Source organism: Carcharodon carcharias, chromosome 22 (assembly GCF_017639515.1).
Source record: "Carcharodon carcharias isolate sCarCar2 chromosome 22, sCarCar2.pri, whole genome shotgun sequence".
Lineage (NCBI taxonomy): Eukaryota > Metazoa > Chordata > Chondrichthyes > Lamniformes > Lamnidae > Carcharodon > Carcharodon carcharias.
In genome coordinates this window covers 37443294-37463503 of record NC_054488.1, presented here as the reverse complement: position 1 = coordinate 37463503, position 20210 = coordinate 37443294, and the positions used below count along the sequence as shown (strand labels likewise).

At 42.1% G+C, this 20210-nt stretch overlaps 1 protein-coding gene across 3 annotated transcripts in view; it reads right to left on the bottom strand.

Moving 5' to 3' along the window:
* The window catches only part of LOC121293918 (matrix-remodeling-associated protein 7-like), a 130360-nt gene that overhangs the window by 27002 nt on the left and 83148 nt on the right, over window positions 1-20210 (bottom strand). For all 3 annotated transcript variants that reach the window (XM_041217389.1, XM_041217388.1, XM_041217390.1), the window contains exon 3: window positions 8925-9015. In XM_041217389.1, coding sequence (XP_041073323.1) covers window positions 8925-9015 — 91 coding nt within the window. The remainder of the gene's footprint in view (window positions 1-8924; window positions 9016-20210) is intronic.

The window sequence follows — 20210 nt, the reverse complement described above, 5'->3', positions numbered from 1 at the left end:
GTTTAGATTGTCAAATTAATTTGGGTCACTAAGAGGGTAAAGCTATGGGATTCTAAAGTGAAGACTAACTACAAGATTGGGGATTAACTCAGGAAATCCCAGAATTTTACGTTGTGCCCCAAATTTAAATCAGAATGGTCTTCAGGTTGTGCAGCTCTTATGTTGATCCTGGGGAAGCCAAGAGCTGGCTGATGCCCAACTTTGCACTGCCACAATTTCTGTGGCAGATCTTTTCACAAAGAAGTTGCTCCACCAGCATTTCGGATCTAAAATAGGAATACCCAAATAGTCAGAAGCTGGAATTAATGAAGTTGATTGCTTGACTGGTTTCACTTGCAGTAGATTGGGGAGCAAAAAGTGACATAGACAGAAGGGAAAATGGAAGACATGCATCTTTGTGAGGTAGCAACTGCAGAATGGATAGAAATGGAGGCGATTTATAATTCAGAAATACCAAACAGCCAAGTATATTATTTCAAAAAGTTAACTTGAAAGATGAGTGAACTTAAGCAAATGGCCAGAGTTTGCTCACTAGTCCACTTGAAGACAAGTGGAACCCCTGTAAAAGGCATCATACTGAACAAGTTTGTTAGGTACATACTAAGGATCAGCAAAGCACAAAACTGTGGCCACAATTAGATTAACAAATTAAATTGGAAACATTGGAAAGTAGTAACTCAATAAAGAACAAAAAAGGTACATAAGTGAATAAAAGAACATTTTAGGGTCAGGTACCAAATACCAAGGAAGCAAACATGTTACAAATTTTCATGAGGGGTATCAAAGCGGACAAGCAGCTGCAAACCTATTTGCTTTACTTCAGTCCCAGGATAATCAAGAGAGTTAACCGGTATGACAATTCGGCTAGACAGCCAAAAATCAGAATGCACTGTGGAAAAAGTTTGAAAATGTGACTTACCCAAATTTTCAAAAAGTACCTGACATAGTTCCACATGATTAGTCAGGCAATTAAGCCGACAAGTGGTAGAGCTTGAGGGTAAAACTAGAGGATGGATCGCAATAGATTCAAAGATGGAAAGCATCAGGAAGTGGGAACCGCTGACATGTATTTGCATTATTTTTTATATTTGTTCATGAGACTGTGGGCGTTGCTGGCTAGGCCAGCATTTACTTTACTTGAGTTGGTGAAGGTGAGCTACCTTCTTGAACCACTGCAGTCTGTGTATTGTTGGAACACCCAGTGCTGTTAGGGCAAAAACAAAAACACCTGGAAAAACTCAGCAGGTCTGGCAGCATCGGTGGAGAAGAGCATAATTGACGTTTCGAGTCCTCATGACCCTTCAACAGAAGTAAAAATAGGAAAGGGGTGAAACATAAGCTGGTTTAAGGGGGTGGGTTGGGACAAGAAGAGCTAGGTAAAGAGCCAGTGATAGATGGAGATAACCAAAAGATGTCAGAGACAAAAAGGACAAAAAAGGTGTTGAAGGTGGTGATATTATCCAGAAAAATGTGCTAATTAAGGGTAGAAAGCAGGACAAGCAAGGAACTGTTAGCTCTAGTGGGGGTGGGGTGGGATGAAGGAATCTAAAAAAAGGCTAAAAGGTAGAGATAAAACAATGGATGGAAATACATTTAAAAATAATGGAAATAGGTGGGAAAAGAAAAATCTATCTAAATTATTGGAAAAAAAACAAAAAGGAGGGGGATAAAACGGTAAGGGGGTGGGGATGGAGAAGAGAGTTCATGATCTAAAATTGCTGAACTCAATATTCAGTCCGGAAGGCTGTAAAGTGCCTAGTCGGAAGATGAGGTGCTGTTCCTCCAGTTTGTGTTGAGCTTTACAGGAACACTGCAGCAAGCCAAGGACGGACATGTGGGCATGAGAGCAGGGTGGTGTGTTGAAATGGCAAGCGACAGGGAGGTCTGGGTAATGCTTGCGGACAGACCAAGGTGTTCTGCAAAGCAGGCACCCAGTCTGCGTTTGGTCTCTCCGATGTAGAGGAGACCGCATGGGGAGCAATGAATGCAGTAGACTAAGTTGAGGGAAGTGCAAGTGAAATGCTGCTTCACCGAAAAGAGCTTTTGGGGCCCTTGGACGGTGAGGAGAGAGGAAGTGAAGGGGCAGGTGTTGCATCTTCTGCGGGTGCATGGAAAGGTGCCGTGGGAGGGGGTTGAGGTGTAGTGGGTGATGGAGGAGTGGACCAGGGTGTCACGGAGGGAATGCTCCTTATGGAAAGCCGCCGGGGGGGGGGGGGGGGGAGGGGGGGGGTGTGTGTGAAGGGAAGATGTGTTTGGTAGTGGCATCATGCTGGAGTTGGCGGAAATGGCGGAGGATGATCCTTTGAATGCAGAGGCTGATGGGGTGATAAGTGTGGATGAGGGGGACCCTACCATGTTTCTGGGAGTGAGGAGAAGGTGTGAGGGCGGATGCGCGGGAGATGGACCGGACACGGTTGAGGGCCCTGTCAACGACTGTGGGTGGAAAACCTCGGTTAAGGAGGAAGGAGGACATGTCAAAGGAACTGTTTTTGAAAGTGGCATCATCAAAACAGATGCGATGGAGGCGAAAGAACTGAGAGAATGGGATGGAGTCCTTACAGGAAGCGGGGTGTGAGGAGCTGTAGTCGAGGTAGCTGTGGGAGTCGGTAGGCTTGTAATAGATGTTGGTGGACAGTCTATCACCAGAAATTGAGATAGAGAGGTCAAGGAAGGGAAGGGTAGTGTCAGAGATGGACCACGTGAAAATGATAGAGGGGTGGAAATTGGAAGCAAAATTAATAAGTTTTTCCAGGTCCTGACGAGAGCATGAAGCAGCACCGAAGTAATCATCAATGTACCGGAGAAAGTTGTGGGAGGGGGCCAGCATAGGAATGTTCCACATACCCCATAAAAGAGACAGGCATAACTGGGGCCCATGCGGGTACCCATAGCCACACCTTTTATTTGGAGGAAGTGAGACGAGTTTAAGGAGAAATTGTTCAGTGTGAGAACAAGTTCAGCCAGACGGAGGAGAGTAGTGGTGGATGGGGATTGTTCGGGCCTCTGTTCAAGGAAGAAGCGGAGAGGAACCAGACCATCCTGGTGGGGGATGGAGGTGTAGAGGGATTGGACATCCATGGTGAAGAGGAGGTGGTTGGGGCCAGGGAACTGGAAATTGTTGATATGATGTAGGGTGTCAGAGGAATCATGGATATAGGTGGGAAGGGACTGGACAAGCGGAGGGAGAAGGGAGTCAAGATACTGAGAAATGAGTTCTGTTGGGTAGGAACAGGCTGACACGATCGGTCTGCCGGGACAGTCCTGTTTGTGGATTTTGGGTAGGAGGTAGAAGTGGGCCATTCAAGGTTGGGCGACTATGAGGTTGGAAGCTGTGGAAGGAAGATCCCCAGAGGAGATGAGGTCAGTGACAGTCCTGGAAACAATGGCTTGATGTTCAGTGGTGGGGTCATGGTCCAGGGAAAGGTAGGAGGAAGTGTCTGCGAGTTGACGCTAATTCTCCGCAAGGTAGAGGTCAGTGCGCCAGACAACAACAGCACCACCCTTGTCAGTGGGTTTGTTGACAATGTCAGGGTTGGACCTGAGAAAATGGAGTGCGGCAAGTTCAGAGAGAGACAGGTTAGAATGGGTGAGAGGAGCAGAGAAATTGAGACAACTAATGTCACGCCAACAGTTCACAATGAAAAGATCAAGAGAAGGTAAGAATCCAGAGGGAGGGATCCAGGTGGAGGGAGAATATTGGAAGTGGGTAAAAGCATTCATTGAATGGGGAGAGGACTCCTGCCCAAAAGAAGCGAGCACGGAGACGAAGGCGGCGGAAGAAGAGTTCAGCATCGTGCCGAGCCTGAAATTCATTGAGCTGAGGGCGTAAGGGTATGAAACTAAGTCCTTTGCTGAGCACTGAATGTTCAGCGTCGGAGAGGGGAAGGTCAGGGGGTATAGTGAATACATGGCCGGGGCTGGGATTGTAAGACGGGTTGGGGACAGAGGGACAGGCAGGGGTGGAGGGTCCTGGATGGGTGTTGGTGTCGATGAGTTGTTGGAGCTAGTGTTCCTTAGCACTTGAGAGAAAAAGTTTCTTGTTGAGGCGCCGGATGAGATAATAAAATGAAACTGGGGGCACGCGCAGCTTTGAAAAAGGGTGCGGCGGTGCTACCAGAGAGGTCGAGTGTGTTCATATGGTGGCGCATGGCACTGAGTGTGGATCTCAGAATGTGACGGGAACAGCAGTCCGAGGAGCGTTGTATGTCCTGGAGATACCTGTAATCCTGGGTGGGTTTGAAACAAGAGGGATGGGATTTCAGTTGAAATCCATGTGGGGTAAGTCGGAGACGGTCACTGAGAAAGGAAATATGACTGTGAAAGCGGGTTTTAGTAAACACCTTGTTGTCAAACCAGGAGAGAAATGGAAAGCAATGAAGGTGAACAAGGCAAAAGAGAGATACGAAAATCCTGACGGAGAGAAGAGCAAAACTTCTTCAAGGTAAGCGTTGCTTGAAGAGAAGTGGCAATTAAACACAGATAAAAGCAAAGAACTGCGGATGCTGGAAATCCAAAACAAAAACAAAAACACCTGGAGAACCTCAGCAGGTCTGGCAGCATCAGTGGAAAAGAGCACAGCTGACGTTTCGAATCCTCATGCCCCTTCAGCAGAACTAAGTAAAAGTAGGAAAGGGGTGACATATAAGCTGGTTTAAGTTGGGCGGGGGGTGGGGGGTGGGACAAGAAGAATTAGGTAAAGGGCCAGTGATAGGTGGAGATAACCAAAAGATGTCACAGACAAAAAGGACAAAAAGAGGTGTTGAAGGTGGTGATATTATCTAAAGGAATGTGCTAATTAAGGGTAGAAAGCAGGACAAACAAGATACAGATAGCCCTAGTGGGGGTGGGGTGGGGTCAAGGAATCAAAAAAGGCTAAAAGAGATAAAACAATGGATGGAAATGCATTTAAAAATAATGGAAATAGGTGGGAAAAGAAAAATCTATATAAATTATTGGAAAAAACAAAAAGGGGGGAAAAAACGGACAGGGGGTGGGGATGGAGGAGCAAGTTCATGATCTAAAATTGTTGGACTCTGTTCAGTCCGGAAGGCTGTAAAGTGCCTAGTGGGAAGATGAGGTGCTGTTCCTCCAGTTTGCATTGAGCTTCACTAGAACAATACAGCAAGCCAAGGACGGACATGTGGGCATGAGAGCAGGGTGGAGTGTTGAAATGGCAAGCGACAGAAGCATTACCCAGACCTCCCTGTCGCTTGCTATTTCAACACTCCACCCTGCTCTCATGCCCACATGTCTGTCCTTGGCTTGCTGTATTGTTCCAGTGAAGCTCAACGCAAACTGAAAGAACAGCACCTCATCTTCCCACTAGGCACTTGACAGCCTTCCAGACTGAACAGAGTCCAACAATTTTAGATCATGAACTTGCTCTTCCATCCCCACTCCTTGTCTGTTTTTCCCCCCTTTTTGTTTTTTCCAATAATTTATATAGATTTTTATTTTCCCACCCATTTCCATTATTTTTAAATGCATTTCCATCCATTGTTTTATCTCTACCTTTTAGCCTTTTTAGATTCCTTCACCCCACCCCACCCCCACTAGAGCTATCTGTTCCTTGTTTGTCCTGCTTTCTAGCCTTAATTAGCACATTCTTTTAGATAATATCACCACCTTCAACACCTTTGTCCTTTTGTCTGTGACATCTTTTGGTTATCTCCACCTATCACTGGCCCTTTACCTAGCTCTTCTTGTCCCAACCACCACCACCCCCCCCATCCCCTTAAACCAGCTTATATTTCACCCCTTTCCTATTTTTACTTAATTCTGTTGAAGGGTCATGAGGACTCCAAACGTCAATTGTGCTCTTCTCCACCGATGCTGCCAGACCTACTGAGTTTTTCCAGGTGTTTGTTTTTTTTTTGGATTTCCAGCATCGACAGTTCTTTGCTTTTATCTCAGTGCTGTTAAGGGATTTGCAGGATTTTGACCCAGTGACTATGAAGAATTGGCAAGATTGTTCCAAGTCAGGAAGGTGTGCAGCTTGGAGAACTTGCAGGTGGTGGTGTTCCCATGCATCTGCTGCCCTTGTCCTTCTGGGTGGTAGAAGCCACAGGTTTGAACAGTGGTGTCAAAGGTACCTTGGTGAGCTGCTGCACAGCATTTTATAGATGGCACACACTACTGCCACTGAGTCAGTGGTGAATACTGAAGGTGATGGATGGGGTGCCAATCAAGCAAGCTGAAGTGTTGTTGGAGCTGCACACATCCAGGCAAGTGGAGAGTATTGCATCACACTCCTGACTTGTGCCTTGTAGATGGTGGACAGGCTTTAGGGAGTCAGGTGGTGAGTAATTCACCACAAAATTCCCAGCCTGACCTGCTCTTGTAACTATAGCATATATGGCTAGTCCAGTTCAGTTTATGGTCAATGGTACACCCCCACCGATCCCAAAGATGGTGTTGATAGTGGGGGATTCAACAATGGTAATGCCACTGAACATCAAGACATTTTTAGGGATGTTACCTAATTTCCCCACTTGCCATAATGTAATAAGATGAATGCCTCAAGGGTCAGTCACCCAAAACACAATGCAACTTGGTCAAATCTGCAGCCACTACAAAATTAGGAACAGTTAGCTCTGAAGACACATCTTGGGAACTACAAAAATTGTATTGGACATGTTTGTAAGCAGAGCAATAGCAGATTAAACTCATTCAAATTTAGTTCATAGTTGCACGCACAAATGCATCGCAGACATTTCAACACAACTAATGAACTGAGTTGAAAGATTTAAGGGTTTTCTGTTAAACATTGAATCTACCTAGCCATTGTGGCACAGCAATCAATAAAGCAAATACATTTGGGAGTACAAGTCAAAGTTGTGCTAAAGCTAGTGTTCTGTTCAGATTACTGTACACCTTCCATAATATGTCCAATTCTGGGTCACCAAGGTCAAGGGGGAGATGGTGGCATAATGATCATGTCACTTAACTATTAATCTGAAGGCCCAGGCTAAGTCCTGGACACATGGGCTCAAATCCCACCACGGCACCTAGTGGAATTTAGATTCAGTTAATAAATCTGGAATATACAGCTGCTTCATGGTGACCATGAAACTCAATTGTTGTAAAGACCCATCTAGTTCACTAATACCCTTTGAGGAAGGAAATCTGCCATCCTTACCCAGTATGGCCTACATGGGACTCCAGGCCCACAACAATGTCATTGACCCTTAACTGCCCTCAAATGCTCCATTCAGGGGCAATTAGGGACAAGCAACAAATGCCGACTTTGCCAGTGACACCCATATCCCAAGAATAAAGAAGAAATCTTCCAGATAGAGCAGTGAAGGTAAAAAATCCTTGGATAATTCAAGAAACAATTGATAATCAATTCTGGAAGCTTATGGCACAAATGAAAACATGCGAAAGTCTTCCTCATCCACAACGATCACAGAGAGCAAAAAACACAAATGACTGACACCTGAGGCCCCATGCAGCATGCTACATACTTGCTCTTGTTAGTTCAGCACTCAATCTATGTGCATACAGAATGGGCGTATCTTGAGATTTGAATAAGTGGATTTGGTGCAATGGAACTTTGAGTGACTTCTATATTATGCTGCATTATTAGATCTGCAGGAGGTGTAATTTAATCTACAACTGAACTACAAAAAAAAACAAATTTCATCTATTCAGCACAAATGTGGTAAAATTAATTTTGCTGGAATGCCAATTTTAAAATAAGGAGTTTGACCACATTCCCTTCATGAATGAAAGTGAAAAGGCAAAAGATTACATGAAGGAGCAATTGTGCAAGGTGTGCAAGGAGAGCAAGAGTACAATAAGGGAAAAAATGGGCACTCCTCAGTACTCCGACTTTGCTGCTTCATAAATTAAGTCACTCCTGTTAGTAATTCTCTTCTGTAGTTTCATCTTGTCAATTTCCTTTCCCTCTTTTTAGATAAAGGGGAAAATCTGAAGTTCCATTAAGCACACGTCAACCTAAAACACCTCCAGCATGGTGAACATGAGAACTAAAATCGGCAAGAGTACTCATTCCTCACCTTACAATATATATTGGTGCCCTTCAGCTTCCCATTAAAAGCATTGTGCATACGCAACTAGCGAAATCTGAATGCCAATTATAGCTAGGGTCATTGCAAACTTAAAAAGGTCATGATTTAGTCAGTTATTTGTGAAAAACCCAACCGTAAAAAAAAGACAGGTAACCAAGCTTGTTAAGATCTATTCAGTTTAGGTGGTTAAAACAATAAAGTTTCAAATTGGAAGCTGCTAATAAATCAACTTGCAGATCACACAAAAAAGAAATTCAGTTTTTTGTCAATTTTTATCCCAGCATAACTGATTGCAACTCGATTTATTTTACATTTCCTATCCTCCAACTTGTACTGCTTTCTTGATCAAGTACAAAAAAGGTAGGCAAAAACATTAGCTGGAATGGATAGTTATTAACAAATCCAGCTTTGTATCTACAAGTTTTTCCACATACCCGTTTTGGGAGTCCTCTTGCTGAACAGGCTACACACCCATCAATAGCCCACGGATAGCATTTTAGAAAAAAAAACTTTGCCTGCATGTGTCTCGGATTACTCACTATTGAAGTCTTTACATGGGTTATGTTACATCCAAGAGCTATGGGTCCTGACAAAAAAGTGTTCCCTAAATATCTACTTCACAACTTGGTATCACCCTGGTGCAAAGTAATGCAGCAAGAAACTTGGTCTATCATGGGCCAACTTAATAAACATTTATTAGTTCCATACTGAAAGGCAACTTCAAATACTCACCTCCACTGTAAAAGTTTCACTGAAAGGAAAGATCAAACAAATAAACTCCCGGTATTTTAACTAAGGTGGTTGGGGAAGGGAGCAAGGCAAGTGAGGAAAAACCATGCACAACTTAAAATTTGATTGAGCTCAAGTTGCAATTTGGTTTGATCAACATACCGTTGTTCTGCCTCCAGCTCTTCTCTGGTCAGTGTTTTTTCGTAGTTGCTGCCTCGAATCTTGCCTGGACGGTACTCATCAACTAGGTCATCTGAAAAAAAATTAGATTAATAAAATTAATGGTGCAAGGATTACATGTACTGAAAGTCAATGTAGCCAAGTTAATGCAGGCCTTTACGGCTGGTCAGGCAACTACATATTAATGCAAATAGCACAGTCTTTTAACAGTAAATAAAATGGAAATAAAGACGATAGTAATTTTCATTTATTAATATTCTATTTGTCATGGAATGTGGGCATCACTGACAAATCCAGCATTTGTTGCCCCATCCCCAGTTACCCTTGAACCTAGAGGCTTGCTAGGCCTTTTCAGAGGGCAGTTAAGGGTCAACCATTTGCTATAGGTCTGGAGTCACATGTGGATCAGACCAGGTACGGATGGTATAATTTGCTTCCCTAACTGTCATTAGTAAACTAGATCGGTTTTTATGACGATGATAGTTTCATGGTCACCACCACTGCGACTAGTTTTCAACTCCAGATTTTGTTAATTGAATTTAACTTCCACCAGCTGCCTTGGTGGGATTTGAAACCAAGGCTTTACCCTGGGCCTCTGGATTAGGTGGTAAAATTGCTGAACTACTATGTCTCCAAATCATCTTGAATCTTGCCTGTTAGAAAAATCTTCCAAAATTTGAAACTGCTTGATTGACTAAACTACAGGCACATTTACCAAACCATCCGATATTAAGTACACCATAATTAGCACAAGATTTTTGTTTAAACAAAATGTCTCCTGACGTACTGAAGTATCCTGACATATTTAGGATTTAAATTGTGCATTAGTGACATTTTAACCTCAGCACTTTAAAATCCATTCACAAACCATAGCAGCACTGACAAGGCCAGCATTTATCGCTGATCACTAATTGCCCTCAAGGTGAGGGAGGGCCATCATCTTGTATACAACTGGAGCAGCTTGCTATTTCAGAGGGCAGTTAACAGCCAAGCACATTGCTGGGGATCTGGAGTCACAAAGCCAGACTTCGTTCCCTAACTTTTAAGCAGCAATTCAATACTTTCATTCATGGTCAGCATAACTAAAAACTAGCTTTTTATTTCAAGTTTGAATTAATTGATTGGGACTCCCTAGCCATGGTGGGATTTGAACTTTTATACCCATGTCACTAGTCCAGGCTCTGGATTACTAGTCCAATAACAGCCACTATGCTACCATCTCCTTTACTTCATAGAAATGCATACATGCATTAGCAACTGAAATTATTGGTGCAGATATTGCCCTTGTCTCATTATTTTAGTACAACCAAAATGTTATAAACACTTCAGTGATGGTTTTTCAATCAATAGGACTTTAATGCTGGTGGAGCACCTCTGGCTTAAAACCACTGACTCCCAAACCATGTGTCATGACCCCAAAATAAAGTCACAAGCACAAATGGGGTTGCAAGAAATAAAGTCACGTTAATCTCCCATCTCCTCGTATTATTCTGGCAGTGGGAAATAACCGACCACAAAGTGAACTTTCAGCTTTGAACAATTTGATTGGCTATGGAAGCTCTGATAAGGAATGCTGTTACATCAGTACATGTTTACATAAGAAAAGTCAGGTTTCCCACAGCAGCACAAGGGAGGCAAATGCAGACTGGTCACTGAGGGCCCGCGACTGTCACTAAATCCAAAAACAATCTAGAACATGCAAACTTCAATAATTATATGCTTCATTTTGTTGATGTCTAAGTTCACACTAATTCAAGTATTAAAATTGGTTCGTATTGGAAAATAGTTTGGGAACCGCAGGCTTAAATGTTTGTGTTTCCTTAACTGAAGTTTTATTAACCTGAAGGTCTTGGCAGTTGGCAGCACATCACTATTCTTGTTGTGGTTCTTACTTCTAATAATTTCTGTGGGACGATTTTGCTTTTCAATGTTTAAGGTTTGTAGATGAGAATCCTAGAAATTTCTGGACTGTAACATGGTATTTGCAACGTAATTTAGTGTTTGATTTTGATTAAGTTTAATGGTACAATTGGGGAAGACGATGCACAAATTAGTCAAAAGCAAAATACTGCTGATGCTGGAAATCTGAAGTGAAAACCGAAAATGCTGGAAAAACTCAGGTCTGACAGCATCTGTAGAGAGATAGAAACAGAGTTAACATTTGAGTCTGTATGACCCTTCCTCAGAGCAAACTAGTCAAGTTCTAAACTTGAAATTTAATAAGAACCTGAAACTGTTGGGAATGAGAAAAGGTCATTTTTTTTCCCCCTAGTTCAGTCCTTTGCTACAACCTGCAGCGAACAAAAAACAAACAGAAAATGCTGCCACTCAACATCCAGGAATACAATTTCTAAATTATTTGCCAAGTTGCAGATATTTCCTAAAATTAGGCAAACAGTAGGAAGAATTGGGTCAGTTTGGCATGAAAAGATGGAGAATAATGGTCTGAAATTTTCTTTATTGGATCAACTCTTCAAAAAAAAACACACCTGAAGCCAATTTTATTCCTCTGTTCCTTCCTCCACCACCCCAACAAAGCAGGGAAGTAAAAGTAAAAAAAAGTAGTTTGACAAAGCCAAAGTATTGGTCAATATAAATTTTGGCTTGTTGGCTGTCTACTTAATCCCAATAGGCAAACCCAGCGGTGGGCAAGGACAGACGAACAAACCACCCAAATTTCATGAATGTTGCAAAGCAAGTTCAAACTGGTTTTCAAATTACATGCTTAAGGGGAGGAGTAAAACTAATTTTCAGCAAAATTGTACAAGCCAGATGACAGAGGAAAGTACATGTATGTTGTTATGCCCCAGCAGCTGGTAAAGCTGAGTGAGTCATTTAAAAATCCTGGAGGGGAAACTTAAACAACTGTCATAACCTATATTTTAAAATGGTATGTTTGAGATGCAGCTCTAAATTCAGGAATCAGACCACCAGTTCAAGGAGTTTTTATATCAAACTTACATGAGACATTTATTAATTTACACACGTTAAACATAAACATAGCTACAAATTACTATCAAAAGTTAAATTCCCAAACTAATCCCCATTAAGGCAACAACGACCTATAGATTAAGCAGACACCAGGCAAAAGCATTTTCACGTTAAATTCAAAATGAGGTTCCTTTCACTTTGGTTCCTTTGCCGACATTGGTAGGCTTACAGGCTTTGATCTTACATTGCCTCAGCCCTGCACGCCAAAAAGCTATTGGTTATATGCAGCACATCTCATTGAATGTAAATTCTCATTGTATCACCAGCCCCTTTGAGCTCCAACTCGAACAATAAAACCCCTTCCATAGTACCAAATTTTATTAGTAATATAAACATTGCTTGGTCTCTGCTAGCTAGGTGTCAGATTTCATTCCCCTTCTTGAATGTCTGTTCAAGAAAATGCAAATGCACTCTACCATCTCAAAACTAGTATACAAAGCACTCAGGCTAGCTGGCTTTAATCCAATTAAGACACCCATAGACTAAACAGTTTTAAAAAATAACTTCCAATAATACTAAATGTAGTAAAAGCTTCATGACTTCCTCTCCCTATCAAAAAATGAACTGTCATAATTCTAAAAGACTGCTTCATTTTAATAACCGATCTGATTGACTTATGTCATACTTATTACACTATTACCAGATGCATGTATTAACATAATATACACACGCGTCGTTAGTATCAGAAATCAATGTCCAGGTTTTTATTTTAAAAATGTCCAATTTTCCTTTAAGCTTCAAGCTCTTGGTAACACATCTGCGAACAGATTTTCTCTTCGAGCAATATGTATAACCTGTAGATTAAAACATTTGTAAAAGACTCCATCTGAAAAGCCTTGCACTTGTCTCAATTTGTCCAAAATCTTCCAAGGGTTATGGTCTGCAAAAACAATGGTTTCTGATGAATTGTTTGTAACAAACTTCAAAATGCTGCAATGCTAACACCAAATCCAAAGCCTCTTTTGAAATCATTGAATATCTTTTTTGTACATTCAGCTTCCATGAAAAATACCCCATCGGTTTTTCAATTCCAGTGTCATCATCTTATAAAGGTGGAGCCCCAGTGCCTATATCAATTGCGTCAACGACCACCTTGAATTGCTTGGCATAATTGAGTACTGCCAAAACTTGTGTCGTAATTAAGAGTTTTCAAACTATTGAATGACTTCTGACATGTCCGTTGAAACTTCTGGCTCTTTGATAGTTCAGTCAGTGGAGCAACCACTTAGCTAAAATTTGGTACAAACCTCTGGTAAAAAACACTCATGCCCAGAAAATCTCAAAACTTCACACTTTGTTGTAGGCACTGGGAAATCCATGATAGCCTTGGCTTTAGCATCTCTTGGAGCCACCTTGCCATACCCAATGGTATGGCCTAGATATGCAACTTGCACTTTTGCAAATTCACTTTTAGCCAAGTTCATCAAATTAGCTTCTTGTAATCCAGAGAATAGTCCTTCCAGATGCTGTAAATGCTCCTCCCACAGAAGACTGAAAACTATTAGTTCATCAATATAAACAGCACAATTGCTTAAACTTGCAATTACTTTCAGTCTTTTGAAGTGTCACAGGTGCATTCTTCATATCAAATGGCATGACTTTAAACTGACACAATCCACTTGGCATAACAAGTGCTGATATCTCCTTTGATCTCTGATAATGGTACCTGCTAATATCCTTTTAGCAAGTCGATCTGAGATAAATTTTGATTGTCCCACTTTCTCAAAGCAGTCTTCCAACTGTGGTATGGGATAAGAATCTGTTTTAGTCACTGCATTCGCCTTTTGATAGTCCACATAGTCTGTGTTCCAATAAGTACCAGTAGAATAGGTGAACTCCAGTTACTGCAACTAGGCTCAATGATATCATTTTGAAGCAAGATATCATTTTTTGTACTTGTGATAACTTTGCTGGATTTAATCCATAAGGATGTTGCCTTATTGAAGATAGTATTTCTATACATGCATCATGTATAGTTAAATGTGTCTTTCCCAACTTATTTCCACAAATAGGTTTGTGTGACTGCAATTTTACACTTGCTTGGAAGGTAACTATTTCATTCAAATTTTCAAACACTCTCTCATTATCCAATTTGATTAGCGGAAAAAATCAATTTGAGTCCTGCACTTGTTTCTCATCATCCACCAACACCTCTCTTTTTCCTTAAAATACTTAAGCATATTCATATGACACACCCTTTGCTTCTTTCTTCTATCTGGAGTATTAAATAATTCACTTCACTCAATTTTTCAATTCTGTAAGGTCCACTAAACCTTGCATTTAATGAATCACCTAGTACAGCAAGAACTCTCTCTCCAGAAACAAACTGAGCTGTTACTTTGTCTGCTTGCATTTTCATTACTTGCCATGATATATTTAAACGTTCCTTAGACAACTCGTGCTCTGTTCAATCTTTCCCTGAAATTTGATATGTAACCGGGGAGAATCATTTGAATTTTGACTCGATTTCTCATGAATCAATTTTAGTGGTCCCCTTACCTCATGACCATAACCCTCTACTTTTAAAAATAATTTCCAATAATATTATACACATTAATAGCTTCATCACAATATTTATGCCAATCTGGCTACTTAAAATTATTTTGCCTTGACTAGCCATGACTCAGGAATTTCTAACCTTCAGAAACCAGCAGGGGCCTTGTTATCTTTAAAGAGATGCTAATACCCTCTGTGACTGAATCAAATTCCAAAGAAATGCACCAACACCCCCTTTGACATTTCTAAAGGCAGAGCTCTGGCCAATGGAGACAGCATATCTGCAAAGGATTAAATACCTCAAGATTCCAGACCTGGGAAAATACATCCTTTGACCAATACCCAGTAAGACCGTAAGACACAGGAGCAGAAATTAGGCCATTCGGCCCATCGAGTCTGCTCCGCCATTCAATCATGGCTGATAAGTTTCTCAACCCCATTCTCCCGCCTTCTCCCCGTAACCTTTGATCCCCTTACCAATCAAGAACCTATCTATCTCGATCTTAAATACACTCAATGACCTGGCCTCCATAGCCTTCTGTGGCAATGAATTCCATAGATTCACCACTCTGGCTAAAGAAGTTTCTCCTCATCTCTGTTCTAAAAGGTCTTCCCTTTACTCTGAGGCTGTGCCCTCAGGTCCTAGTCTCTCCTACTAATGGAAACACCTTCCCCACGTCCACTCTATCCAGGCCTTTCAGTTTTCTGTAAGTTTCAATCAGATCCCCCCTCATCCTTCTAAACTCCATCAAGTATAGACCCAGAGTCCTCAAACGTTCCTCATATGTTAAGCCTTTCATTCCTGGGATCATTCTCATGAACCTCCTCTGGACCCTCTCCAGGGCCAGCACATCCTTCCTGAGATACGGGGCCCAAAATTGCTCACAATATTCTAAATGTGTTCTGACCAGAGCCTTATAAAGCCTCAGCAGCACATCTCTGCTTTTATATTCTAGTCCTCTCAAAATAAATGCCAACATTGCATTTGCCTTCCTAACTACCGACTGAACCTGCAAGTTAACCTTAAGGGAATCCTGGATTAGGACTCCCAAGTCCCTTTGCACTCCAGATTTCTGAATTCTCTCCCCATTTAGAAAATAGTCTGTGCCTCTATTATTCCTACCAAAGTGCATGACCTCACACTTCCCCACGTTGTATTCCATCTGCCTCTCCTTTGCCCATTCTCCTAACCTGTCCTATTCCTTCTGCTGCCTCATAGCCTCCTCAATACTACCTGTTCCTCCACCTATCTTTGTATCATCTGCAAACTCAGTTCCTTCATCTAGATCATTCATGTATAAAGTGAAAAGTTGTGGTCCCGACACTGACCCCTGTGGAACTCCACTAGTCATCGGCCGCCATCCTGAGAAGGACCCTCTTATCCCCTTATCCCCACTCTCTGCCTCCTGCCAGACAGCCGATCTTCTATCCATGCTAATACCTTGCTTCTAACACCATGGGCTCTTATCTTACTGAGCAGCCTCCTGTGCGGCACCTTGTCAAAGTCCAAGTAGATAACATCCATTGGCTCTCCTTTGTCTAACCTGCGCATTACCTCCTCAAAGAATTCTAACTTTGTCAGGCATGACCTTCCCTTGATGAAACCATGCTGACTTTGCCCTATTTTATCATGCACTTCCAAGTATTCTGAAATCTCATCCTTAATAATGGACTCGAAAATCTTACCAACGACCAAGATCAGGCTAATTGGCCTGTAATTTCCTGTCTTTTGCCTCACTCCCTTCTTAAATTGGGGGGGCGGGGGGGGAGGAGGAGGAGTTACATTAGTGATTTTCCAGTCCTCTGGGACCCTCCCTGACTCCAGTGATTCCTGAAAGATCACCACTAATGCCTCCACTATCTCTTCAGCTATCTCCTTCAGAACCCTGGGGTGTAATCCATCTGGTCCAGGTGATTTATCCACCTTCAGACCTTTCAGTTTTCCTAGCACCTTCTCCGTGGTAATGGCCACCATACTCACCTCTGCCCCGACTCTCTTGAACTTTGGGGATGTTACTCATGTCTTCCACCGTGAAGACTGACGCAAAGTACCTATTCAGTTCCTCCGCCATTTCTTTGTTCCCCACTACTACTTCTCCAGCATCATTTTCCAGTGGCCCAATGTCCACTTTTGCCTCTATCCCCTGGTTTCCCACTGCTCTTCGCCGCCTTGTATGCTTTCTCTTTAGCTTTTATGCTGTCCCTGACTTCCCTTGTCAGCCATGGTTGCCTCGTCCTCCCTTTAGTATGCTTCTTTTTCCTAGGGATGAATTTTTGCTGTGTCTCCCAAAGTACTCCCAAAAACTCCTGCCATTGCTGTTCCACTGTCTTTCCTGCTGGGTTCATCTCCCAGTCAATTCTGGCCAGCTCCTCCCTCATGCCTCTGTAGCTGCCTTTATTCAACTGTAATACCGTTACATCTGATTCCAGCTTTTTCCTCTCAAATTGCAGGGTAAATTCTATCATATTATGGTCACTTCCTCCTAAGGGTTCCTTCACCTTAAGCTCCCTTATCAAATCTGCCTCATTACATATCACTAAATCTAGAATTGCCTGTTCCCTAGTGGGCTCCACCACAAGCTGCTCCAAAAAAAAAAAAAAGCATCTCGTAGACATTCCACAAATTCCTTTTCTTGGGATCCACTACCAACCTGATTTTCCCAGTCTACTTGCATATTGAAATCCCCCATGATCACTGTAACCTTGCCTTTCTTACACGCCTTTTCTATCTCCTGGTGTATCTTGTGCCCCACATCCTGACTACTATTCAGAGGCCTGTACATAACTCCCATTTGTTTTAACCTTTGCGGCTCCTCAACTCTACCCACACAAATTCTACATCATCTGAGCCTACATCGTTTCTTGCTATTGATTTATTTTCATTTCTTACTAACAAAGCAACCCCACCCCCTCTGCCAACCTGCCTATCTTTTTTATAGGATGTATATCCTTGGATATTTAGCTCCCAGTCCTGATCTCCTTGCAGCCATGTCTCTGTAATGCCCACCACATCATACCTGCCAATTTCAATCTACGCCACAAGCTCATTTCGTATACTGCGTGCATTCAGATACAACACCTTCAGTCCTGTATTTCCTGTCCTCGTTCTCATTGTCGTCCCTTTATCTGATGTGCTTGAAGTTAGATTCCTAGCCCTTTCCAAACACTCTGTCCTATTTTGTGTTCTGGAGACTTTAATAGCCTCTCCTGGGCTCTACATGCGCACACACACACAGTTTCCCATTAGTCATACTTCTTGGAGTTTTACCCTTCCCCTCCCCCCCCCCACTTTCTAGTTTCAGTAGTAGTAGTGGAGAGAGTTATGTCACATGACTTCCCAGGCCAACTGAACCTGTAATATTGCTGTGTGGAACTGAACCCAGATGCTAAAATGGTACTCTGCCTAATAGGTAGCAGCAGAGTGTGCTCTGTCCAGGGCAAGTGCCTGGTCCTCATCTACACTGAACTACGGCAACATTGGAACTTCTGTATCTGTGCCTTTAAGGCTTATTCATTTATGTGCTTTCTTCCATCATGGAGGCCCTTGTTTCTGGAATGACAGAGGACCCTGCAAAAGTTTCAACCTAGTAGCCTCTGAAGGAATATGCCAGTGGACTTTAATTCTGGACTCAATGTGAAACCATAAAACTTATTTTTATTGTGGTCTTGCCCTGTACCCCTTTCTTTCCTTTATCCCTCTTATTGTGTGAGAGTAAGAAAGGGTGGATGTTGCAAAACCATGCATGCAAAATATACCAACCCTCTTATTTTACCTTAGAATTTGTTGTGGGGTTAGTAGTAGAGAATTGGATAGCTCCAAAACTGAAGCTTTGGGGAAAATACACCACCTATAAAACAGGGGAAATCAAAAACCAAAATTACCTGCTTACAGACAGGCAGTGAATGGAGAAATTAGGGCTGTATAAATTAAATTAATCCCCCGTATCTGTAACAAAATGCATAACGTGTTCATTATATTTAGGAAAGTTAATTGTTTGAGCCTAGTTATCAGCTGAAACCTCTGACTGTCCAGTGTTAGCTGAAGGGAAGAGAAGAGTAGAACAGGATAAAGGTCAGTTCAGAGTCAGAGTTAGCTTGGAAAATTGCACCCAGGAATACAAGAAATATGGGGCACATCAAAACAAAAATTTACATTGGCTCAAAAGACCCAAGGGAGGCTCAGCATAAATTGCACTTGTCTACTAGAGTTAGGAAAGGTTGCTCTATTCATTATCTATATATAGAGGCTAATGTGTAGAAGAGATAAGACTTCAGTAATAAAAATATTCAAAAAAGCACATTGGAAATTAGCCTCATGCTTGTAGGTAAGCCCAGGGTGTAAGAGCCAAAATGTCCATTTGCGACAGTAAAGACACCCAAAATGTTCAACGGAGGTGGGATAAGACAATGAAAAAGATGGAATTCTATCTTTCAGTGTTTTTGAAGTTCTGCAAAAACTACACAACTGGGGAGGAGTATTAACAAAATCATTTTAGAAGGATCCTCAACCACTGAAACCATGAACACTGCAGCATATATTAGACCCTGGAGCAATTCTGCCATGCTGGCAGGAAAGCAGACCAAGATCAGGTCAGCCATGATCTTGCTGAATGACAGAGCAGGCTTGAGGGGTTGAATGGCCTACACCAGCTCATTTTTAATGTTACATTCACAAAAGCTCTTTTGTACAAGAATTGTTACTGAACTACTGCATGTACAAATTCCCTCGTACAAGTTATATCAAAAAGGATTCAATTTAATTTGAAAACCAAACAAAAGCAACATTCAAATTGCATTTCCTGTTGAATTGCAGCCAATCACCAAATGACCAGCAGTTACATGGCCTTAATTAATTAAAAAAGGGAGCAGCTCGAATTGCTGACCACTCACAACAAACCAGAAAGCTTTTCGTCATGGTCCGGAAGACATCCGGAAGGTAATGCACAGTACTGTGATTAGATGATGCAAGGCAAAACCCATCTGTAGCAGTAACCCAATTATATTATGCTTAGCCCAAATCATTCAGTATTAAAGCTTCGACAAATGTGTACCTCACATTATTATAGCATTATAAATTTATTTAACACTGATTTTGCATACTTTTATTACGTATACTGCATTCAATGCTTGGGTTCAACTGGCAGTTAAATAAAAATCAGACATCAGGTGACCAAATCTTATTTAACCCATTGAGAACTGTAGGAACACCATATTCAAAATAATGATGATGGTGGTGTTGCTGGAAAGGACAGCATTTATTGCCCATCCCCAAATTGCCCTCAAAGAGGAAGTGGTGAGCTGCTTTCTTGAACCGCTGCAGTCTGTGGTGTAGGTACACCCAGAGGTGTGGTCAGGAAGGGGCTTCCAGGATTCTGACCCGCCAACAGTAAAGGCATGGCAATGTATTCAAGTCAGGATGACGTGTGGCTTGCAGGGGAATTTCCAGGTGGTAGTGCTCCCATGGATCTGCTGCCCTTGTCCTTCTAGATGGTAGCAGTCGTGTTAAAAAGGAGGAATCTTGGTGAATTCCTGCAGTGCCTCTTGCAGATGGTACACACTGCTGCTACTGTGCATCAGTGGTGGAGGGAGCAAATGTTTGTGGATAGGATGCCAATCCAGCAGGCTGCTGAGTCCTGGATGGTGTCAAGTATCTTGCATGGTTGGAGTGGCAAGTGGAGAGTATTCCATCACACGTCTGACTTGCACTTGGTAGATGGAGAACAAGTTTGAGAGTCAGGTGGTGATTTACTCACTACAGGGTTCCTAGTCTTTGACCTGCTC